The sequence below is a fragment of the Bradysia coprophila genome (genome assembly GCF_014529535.1).
Source record: "Bradysia coprophila strain Holo2 chromosome X unlocalized genomic scaffold, BU_Bcop_v1 contig_185, whole genome shotgun sequence".
Classification (NCBI taxonomy): Eukaryota; Metazoa; Arthropoda; class Insecta; order Diptera; family Sciaridae; genus Bradysia; species Bradysia coprophila.
Window position 1 is genome coordinate 944,982 of NW_023503305.1, and position 9,877 is coordinate 954,858.

Sequence of the window (9,877 nt, forward strand, 5' to 3'; positions counted from 1 at the left end):
CTTTCTAGTACTTATCTGTTATAAAATCGATTAGTTAACGGATATAAACCGCTATTGTTATGTTTCCTACAAAAAATAAATCGATTTCATGAATACCGCGATATGCATTTCAAACGTTATCCTCTGGAGCTATTCATTTTTTCCGGAATTTCGATCTAATCTTACCATAAATAGTGAAAAACCGTCTCGTTCTCACTGCATGGCAAGACAGTTGACTATCGTATCATCACATGCAAATGAGAGTGCAATGACCTGTATTTATGTTAGTAATTCTTTTTGATCGGTTTTTCTGAGTGATTGGAAAGAAATAGTTCTGGCATTTAGTAGAAGTTGGCTATTTCAAATGGGTAATGTAAGTATTTTCAGCTGGGCCACATCCATCCACATTAGGTAAAGCAGATGTATGGCTAGTTTTTATCCGTTCACAGACGGCAAGCATTGAAGGTGTAGCTATATAAAATCTAGTACTTTAATTGACCTAAGTAACTCCTACATCTTGAAATAAAATATTTCACTTTATATGTTTGAATGTCGGTTTGAATGTAGCAATTAAGACGACGTTATCTAGAGCTCGATAACACTGCACTTCATTACGAAAGACTTACACCAAAACTTTCATTTGACAATTGTTAATTGCATAGCTACAGTACTTACTAACTACTACTCCAAGATACCGAGGTTAAGACACTTTGAGAAATTTTGTTGATGGATGCTGAAACTCTGTAAGCTGGTCTAAGGTGGCGTACATTAAACATATTTTCCCCCGACCAACTGCCTCTGCGGAAGATTACAAAGTTGTAACCTGAACTTGAAACTAGTTTTAAAAAGCTTTCCTAAAATTACCTGTACAATTCAACAAACATCTAAGTTCGTGTGAACTTGCGGATGGTTGTAACTCTTTAGATGTGAAGAACGCCACAACATAAAATTATCAGTACCTTTCTCTACAAAAACTTTTTAATTCTACGAAGACTTTGGACTTTGCTTTTGTCACAAACCCAAATCTTATGAATACGAAAATAAAATCTGTGGCCTAACGTCACCCGTAGTTGATCTAATCGTTTAGGGTTAAGATTTGTTTACATTACAAAGAAACTACAGAATGAAAAGTGGTCCAGTTCTCAAGAGTCTGTAATGAGAGAGTAAGAGAGAGAGAGAGAGGAAATCTATTTCAGTCATGGTTTCTGGTAAATTAAAACCAGAAAGAACTCACGTACAGAACATGTAAATTTTTATACTCGTAATTAATGTTTATAAGAGACAATATTTTGGTATCTTCCATGCAAAATATAAACAAATTGTCGACAAAATTAGCCGGAGATGAAAATGGTAAGCCGTACTGCTACTATGTACATGAAATTGGAGGCTTTTAGATCGATGTTGCAACAATAATTATATTTTAATATCCAAAATAATAATATCAGCAACTTACGCGTACGAGTAGCTCACATGAGTCTTAGATTAGTCAACTATATAGACTCTCTCACACATCACAACATGCGAACCAGTTTTGTCAGCACTTTTTATTATGCGATTCAGTCTTAAATTGCTAGTTGTGACGTTCAGTTGGTGTGTTTTGTTAATTTAAAGCAGACATTACAAGTAATAAAGGTTACTAGTGACTCTGTGTTGTTATTCAGTCGTGTTACTTGTTGCTACAGAATTTTCTTATGTAAATTCAACATAATTTCGGTTCGATTAAGTTTATTGGATTCGCTTGCATTCGATAAATTTTTATGTTATCGATTTATCCAAAAAAATTAATTCGAAAATATTTTTTTTTAAATTTAAATTGATAACAAGTTTGATCAAGATGTAGTTTGAACATATGTGGCAGATCATACCACTTCATCAACTAACATTGTACAAATATCCGACAGTTTTTTTTCCATAACCAATTGTACAAAGCCGGTGTCTTCATGAAAAAGCCTCAACTTTCATGAAAATACGGTATATACATCTACCTCATTGCAATGCAGCAATCGTTTTCATGATGTGTCGAGAAGAGATGCGCGTGGTTCTTTCAACCATTCACCGCTTTTCCCCTTTCAGAGCATTCTCAATTTGCATAACAACATCAGACCGTACAATCGTCATCTTTTTGTTTATTAAACTTGATACTTGAAGGCCATCAGCTTCAGCACGGAATATCGATTGTCGTATAAATAATTATTTATCTAAGAATCGGCAAACTGCAATGTCCAGCTAATTATCGATATTCGTTATCTACTTACCAAATCAATATCGTCAGACTTTCATTCCTAGGCATCATATCAGGTCTTAAAATTTGACACGTTTTATAATACTCATCGTTCTGGAACCATTAATCGATTAATCGATCACTTGTGGTCATTCACAAATGACATCACGCTTTTACAGAATTTTCAACAGACATTCGTTATAAACGTCACGTTTTCTTGAACACCGCTCCACCTAAAGATGTTATGTCAATTGTGGACAGTCCCTCAATTGGGGTTGATGAGTCTCCATCGATAAAAAAAAATATCTTTTCGTGATCAGCGATGATCTGAACAAGGATGCGATGTCTTACCGAAGGGGTGTCGATCCATTGCTAAGTATAGAAGCAATGAACGAAATAATGGCTAGAATGTGTAACATAATGGGATATTTACTATCGACAATTTTCTTTCAATTTGAATATAATTATCACTAATTGCAACTGGTAATGACCAAAAAGAAATAAATTTGAAAAAATAAACCTTTGAACTCAAACAAATTGGTAGATAAAACCGAGGGGTAAACCACTATTTTGTGATTAACATGGTTAATCAGTTAATCTGTTAATCAGAAACATAAGTTTTGTGAATCCAAACGGTTAATCGGTGATTAACATTGATTAACCGCTATATTTTACGTTTATTTGTAGTTTTGCGACGATTCCCCCGGTCAAATGTTGGTTAATCAGCAATTCGTCATCATGTTAATCACTGGTTAATCATGTTAATCATGTTAATCACGTCAAAAAATAGAGTGGTTTACCCCTCGGATAAAACCGTTTTGAATTAATTTAGAATTAAAGCTTAATAAAGGTGACTGTTACGGTAACGAGTTAAAAAAAAAGTTCATACTCCGAACACTACTATAGTTGCTTCATCAGACTTTGAATAATCATGTCTAGACGGTTGAAACTAGTGAAAAGTAGACATCGCCTGTCTTTAAAAAGAAATTTTCAATATTTTTTTAGTCTTAGCCCTAAAGCTCTTAAGTTGAGTTAAGTAACTGAATTATAAGTCACTTGGTTGTAAGACATAAATCGTTCCGGCACCACATCGTAAACACACGCCAGCCAAGCCGAAACTTCTTTTAAAATATTCTTCTTTTTTTTTAAATGCGTCAGTGTTACATCCGACTCGAACAACTCGAACCATAGTTCATGCGTAAAGTGTATCACACTTAAACAGTCTGACCTGATGATCTTATGACGCAATTTACATGCAAACGATGTGTTAAAGAAGTGTGTTTTTGTGGTTTAATTTAGTTTGTATGTTTCGTTATCATTTCGATAAAATAATATTCTTCTTTCAATTCGTAATGGACAAAAATTTCCGATTAGAAATTCGTCGTTTGTATCGTTTATAACAATTTTAATCAGAATTCTATCAGCTGCAGAGCTTTCATGCGATAATGAAAATTAATTTTTTGTTCGTTCAATTTTGAAATAATTGTTGGTAAACATCGGACGATATTGTTTTTTCCCCTCGTAAATATCTGAATATTTCTTTAAACAATTATTCCCTTGACTGAAAGTCATGGGTCTTACGGATGATAAACACCCTAAAATGTTTGTCACACAATGATCACTACTATGATTGAAAATGCATGAATGTATGACCAAAAACCTTAAATACAGAAAATGTTTGTCACACTTTGATGATTCGTTGATAACGCGATAACTTGAGTAATTTTCAACGGATTTCCAAAATTTTTTTTTTAATCGACGGGGAATTGAATTAATGAGGTTAAGTTCGAAGATGGGCTATTACGGTCGGGTGTTCTTAGAGATATTCTCAAGAGAATTTTTGTCTGGTCGCTTGATTCCACGATAACTCGAGTAGCTTTCGACGGATTTCCAAAAACTTTTTTTTAATCGACGGGGAATTAAATTGCTGAGGCTAAGTTTGAAGATGGGTCGTAATGGGCTGGTGATCTTGAGATATTCCCAAAAGAATTTTTGTCTCGTTCCTTAATAACACGATAACTTGACGTAATCCTCAACGGATTTCCAAAAACTTTTTTTTTAATCAACAGTGAATAAAATTACGAAGGCTACGTTCGAAGATGGGTCGTAACGGGCTGGTGATCTTAGAGATATTCCCAAAAGAATTTTTGTCTCGTTCCTAGATAACACGATAGCTTGACGTAATCCTCAACGGATTTCAAAAACTTTTTTTTTTCGACGGGGAATTCCATTCCCGAGGATAAGTTCAAAGTTGGGCTATGACGGTCGGGGGATCTCAGAAATATTCCTAAAAGAATTTTTGTATCGTCCCGTGATATTATTGTGTTATTAGTTGGGTAATTCTTAATGGTCCACAAAAGACAATTATCCCACTAAGAAAGACATTTTTGGGTTAAACTCGTTAATGGAATATACTGGAGTAATATTCTAGGATTTATTCCAAAATTTTTTGTGTGTAATATCTTTATATCGATGATAAGAAAGAAATTAAAGTTTGGACGAGTGTGAACTTTGCGACCAGAGCGAAGCGAGGGCAATCACGCGAGTTTCATTTTTATTCAATATGTAAGCAAGAAATTCGCCTCTTTCCAGGGTCTGCTAGCAGACAAAAAAACTTAAGAGACATCGATGCTTAGCTAAAATTGTAGCCTACATTTGCGTATCTCGTGCTGCCTTTTTGATGGTATCTTTTCATCAGAATCCTTTTTTCAAAACACACGACCGCAATAACGACCACGAATGTATTAGCTTTCAACAGAACATAGATTTGGTTGTAGCAAAGCACCTAGCAGGGTAATAGAGGTTTTTACACGTCAAATAGAGTAGTATTTTGATACCAATAATGGCCTTAATGGTAATTTTGCAATGACATTGAGAAAAAAAGGTATGGAAATATTCGCATGCTTCGATTAAAGTACTACTTTATTTTTTTCTACTACCCTGCTAGGTGCTTTGGTTGTAGTCACTTGACCAGTTCTGAAAAAAGTGATCAGTGTAACGAAATTTTCATAAACTGCTCAGTTTTCTCAGGGCTGGTCAAACTGCTACAACCAAATATATTTTATATTGAAAGCTAACACATTCGTGGTCGTTATTGCGGTCGTTATACCTGAAAAATGGTTCTGATGGATATATATCACCAAAAGACAGTATTTAAAAATCACCCAAATGTATACTTTTCAGCAAATCATCGATGCCTCTTAAGTACTGAAAATACGTATGAGCCAGTATATGGTCAAGTGCTGGAATTTCTCATATACGTGTTTTGTATCGAAAGTAGGGTACGCATACCCTGGAATACTTTTATATACTTTTAGAGTGATTTTTTTGCTCGGATTACAAAAATCTTCTTGAGAAAAAGTCAGTCAGTCAAGGGATCTGACCCATCCAAAAGATGGGGCCTAGTTTTTAATTTATTTATAGAGGTCGCCGAAGATATCATTCAAAACGGTTTAATGTAGAGATGATGCTGCGATTTTTTTTGCTGTCATTTTCGACTGTGATATTTTTAGATTTGATTTAGATTTAGCATGATTTTGTTTTCCTTTAATGACTCGCTTTATTTGCTATTAGTTTAGTGGTATTGTTATCCTCCTATAATTTCTGATAACTGATTTAATTTATTGATACTTGCCGTAATTTGCATAAAAACCTCTACAACCGGGTTTCAATATATTTCCCCAAAATAGATGGGCTTACTCGCCTCCGGCTCGAGCTGGAAACCTCTCATTCGCTAAAAAAGCATTTTAGCATGCGTTAGGAAAATAACTATTTCAAATTTCGAGTGTTAACTCCAGATATCCTGCGATTAGTGAACACGTCTTCTTTTGAACCGTTAATTGTCGCGTAAAATCTAATTGTCAAACGAAGAAAATGAAAAATGTTTAAAATTAGACGATTTTGGCTATTCAAAGTTTGTAGGCAACCGTTTCGGATTCGGACTTTTGAAGAATTAGGCATTCTTCGGGCGACCATCGTATGTCATGGATATAAAAAAATTAAATTCGGGCCTTATGCAACAAAAGTAGATATGCCTCATTCATCGCTAGTAATGATTTTTAGCCAATGCATTTCTAAGGCGGTGTTCTAGCCGTATAAACAAGTTTAGCAGTTTTGTTTTTAACACATAACCAGCCGAAGCTAATTTGTATCTATTTCACTGACGTCCACTGTAATATTTTGGGGGGGAAAATGATTTAAAACCGGCTTATAGATCATTTATGCTAATTTTGGCAGAGTAGAACGTTTTTAATGTTGTTTTATAATGACATTGTGAAAATCGCTATAAAAACTTTATGTCGAAAAATGGCAGTAAATATTTGCATAAGAACCATCTGTTTTTCATGCAAATTAACGCAGGTTCTCTGATATGAAAGTGCCGACATAATTTGTTCCTTGGTCGATCCCAATAAAATATATGAAACTTGCTTTGGCTGAGTATCTTTCTTTTTAACACCCTTAAATTCAGCAAACGTAGTTTGAACTCATACTGTCGGTGTCGACTTAAACCTTTGTTACTAGCTTCAAAGCTACTTTTCCTATTCGAAATGAGATGCTTTAAGTTCACATCGTTATATAAAGATAACGACGTCAGCTTCAGCGTTGAACGTTAACTTGACTAGCACATTGAAGACGATCATAAAATTACAAGTTTATTGTCGACGTATCTTGTTTGAATCACATTGAATAGGTACTTGAAGTGTTGTCACTGCTTTATGTAGTTGCAAAGAAATGTTGAAACCTTCGATTGGTAAATGTAAATTGGTTAGGAAAACATGCATCCCAAAGTGGTTATCTCCGCTTTAAAAATACATAAAATCAACAGAAATTTTTCCACAATCCGGTTTATCGGTATATTAACACTCTAGGTATATATATACAAAGTATCGCATCAGTACAAAGACCACATGAAATTGCGATCATAATGTTCTCCTCCATTAAAAATACTCGAAACACTTGATCAAATAGACTAGACACACATAGTATAAATAGAAGTTGCTCAAACCAATTGTATTTAATTCGAGACAATTTCGTTTTACAAACCATACAGAAAGAGAAGGTGAAACATGGCCACGAACGGTGAACATTGTCCAGTTGGAAATGGCTTACCGGATTATTTCGTCGCTCCGAACAAGGCAACTCGTTGCAGTTGGAAATTAATACAGGAAAGAAATCCACATTTCAATCGGTCTTAGTAAGAGCAACATTCTCCAATACTTTGTGTGATTATGTTTTCAATAAAAACATCTTAATTTCAGCTTTGAAAATCCGAAAATTCTTCCCGACATTCTTCATGCCATTGGAAATACACCCTTGGTCAAATTGAATACAATACCGCAAGCTGAAGGAGTTGAATGCGATATATGTAACTATATGATCCTAACTGCCGTACAATTCAGTGTCGAGCTCATACATCCAATTTTCTCATTTTCAGACGCAAAATGTGAATTTTTAAATCCGGGCGGTTCGGTTAAAGATCGTATCGGCTACCGAATGGTGCAAGATGCCGAAGCCAAGGGATTATTAAAACCAGGTTGCACGATCATTGAACCGACTTCCGGCAACACTGGTATTGGTCTGGCCATGGCCTGCGCTGTTAAGGGATATAAATGTTTGATTGTTATGCCGGAAAAGATGTCCAATGAAAAGGTGGCTGCGTTGCAGACATTGGGCGCAAAAATTGTTCGTACACCAACTGAAGCCGCCTGGAATGAACCGGCTGGTTTGATTGCCAGGGCTCAAATGTTCCAGCATGAGATTCCCAACTCAATTGTGTTGGATCAATATCGAAACCCTGGAAATCCATTGGCTCATTACGATGGTACCGGTGAGGAGATATTGAGACAATGCGGTGGATCAGTTGATATGGTTGTCGTTGGAGCTGGAACTGGAGGAACGATTAGTGGCATCGGTCGAAAAATTAAAGAAAAGTGCCCCGACTGTAAAGTAATTGCTTGTGACCCGGAAGGATCGATTTTGTCACTGCCTGATTCACTTAACCAAACAGATGTGTCATTCTATGAGGTAAGCATGAATTTCAAAATCCATTAAAGAGATTGATTTAATATAAATCTCACAGGTCGAAGGAATCGGTTACGATTTCATTCCCACTGTGCTCGACCGTAGTGTGGTCGACAAATGGTACAAATGTAATGACAAGCAGTCGTTACCATTGGCGAGACGAATTAACGCTGAGGAGGGTATACTGTCAGGTGGTAGCAGTGGTGCAGCTTTATCAGTTGCATTGAGAGCTGTCAAGGACTTTGGGTTGAAAAAGGGACAAAGATGCGTTGTCATTTTACCGGACGGTATCCGAAACTATATGACCAAGTTCGTGTCAGATAATTGGATGGAAGCGAGACTACTGAAGGAACCAGTCAACGAACATAATCACTGGTGGTGGAACCATAAAGTATCAGAAATCAAAGTGCCAGCACTTGTCTCGGTAAAACCAACAGACACTTGCGAAGCAGCCATCAATTTGATGTCACAAAATAATTTGAGTCATGTCGCAGTTGTATCAGATGATGGGTACGTATCTCATATGCAATGTATTCTATTGACTCATTTAACAATCCTGTTTTTAACAGAACCCTTGCGGGAACAGTTACACTAGCACTTCTAACGAAAAAAGTTGTCACCTTCAATTTGCCATTGACATCAACAGTTGAATCAGCTTTGTTCAAGCAATTCCGTCAAGTACCATCAAATACGAACTTGGGTCTGGTATCTCGGATTTTAGAGATTGACGATTTTGTCATAGTTGAGGCACCGCTATCGGTTGTTACTCGAATGGACGTTCTGAATTTTATTAAAGGAGGAAAGACAACAAATGGTGCTCAGCAATAGAAATTGTAAAACGAAAGAGACGCATAATCGAACAGATGAAATGTAAAATTGAACTTTTTTATTAATAAACTTTCACTAAAATCTTTCTACAATGCCGTCTTGTATAATTGTATCGAGGTTTAGGGTATATCGCGAATCTAAATCTGCAAATATTAAATGGAGCTGCAACAAATGTGCTTATGGATAGCTCATCAATCGTCTTCAAATTTACATTTTCGTTGCAAATTAAAATTTACGAAACAGAGACATTTGTCAAAAGAAAATCCTATTTCCTTGAAACGTTGAAAAAACGCAACAAAATCGCGATATTTTAACACTAGTTATGCTTCCTAACTTAGGAAAAGAACATTTCTTAAAAAAGCCAACGAAAGTTTTTTGCGTCACTGAGTTGAAAAAATAGTGTTTTCATACTTCTTACGGTGAGATAAGCTTATCAATGAATTTTGATAGTAAGTTAAGTGCATTGACCGATTGACCTGTAGGTAGTGTATCAAATTGAGTTAAACGTATCATAACTACAAGAAAGGAAAAAGTTGACTGCATTACTTATTCAACTCATGATTATACTAAAGCTTCAAAGTAAGTAACACACACTCAATGGTTGAGTCCATTTTAAAACTCAAAATGATGTACGAATACACCCAAAATTTTAAATGTCAAAAGCACTATTTCTCGGAACCAACTAAAAAAAATCAAAAAAAAATCGATCAAAAGTCTCGCTCGACCACTATCCATTGCTTACTTGTGTTTTATCACTATTTATTATACTGCACTCCTTCGGATTTCTGCTTCATTTCACTGAATTTTCGTTCAGTACATTTAACGACA

General features: G+C 35.5%; 1 protein-coding gene across 6 annotated transcripts; it reads left to right on the forward strand.

Annotated features, from left to right (window-relative positions):
• Positions 1-1,472: 1,472 nt before the first annotated feature.
• On the forward strand, positions 1,473-9,141 carry LOC119068469 (cystathionine beta-synthase). Of its 6 annotated transcripts, none has more exons than XM_037172070.1 (6): positions 1,473-1,602; positions 7,251-7,394; positions 7,459-7,565; positions 7,635-8,224; positions 8,280-8,731; positions 8,791-9,135. In XM_037172070.1, exons 2-6 carry the CDS (start codon positions 7,267-7,269, stop codon positions 9,047-9,049), a joined length of 1,536 nt encoding a protein of 511 aa, XP_037027965.1. In that variant the 5' UTR covers positions 1,473-1,602; positions 7,251-7,266; the 3' UTR covers positions 9,050-9,135. The 6 variants fall into 6 exon arrangements, with proteins under 6 accessions (XP_037027965.1, XP_037027964.1, XP_037027961.1 ...); XM_037172069.1 differs by having other exon boundaries at positions 1,498-1,611; XM_037172066.1 differs by having other exon boundaries at positions 1,524-1,672; positions 8,791-9,141.
• Positions 9,142-9,877: the final 736 nt, after the last annotated feature.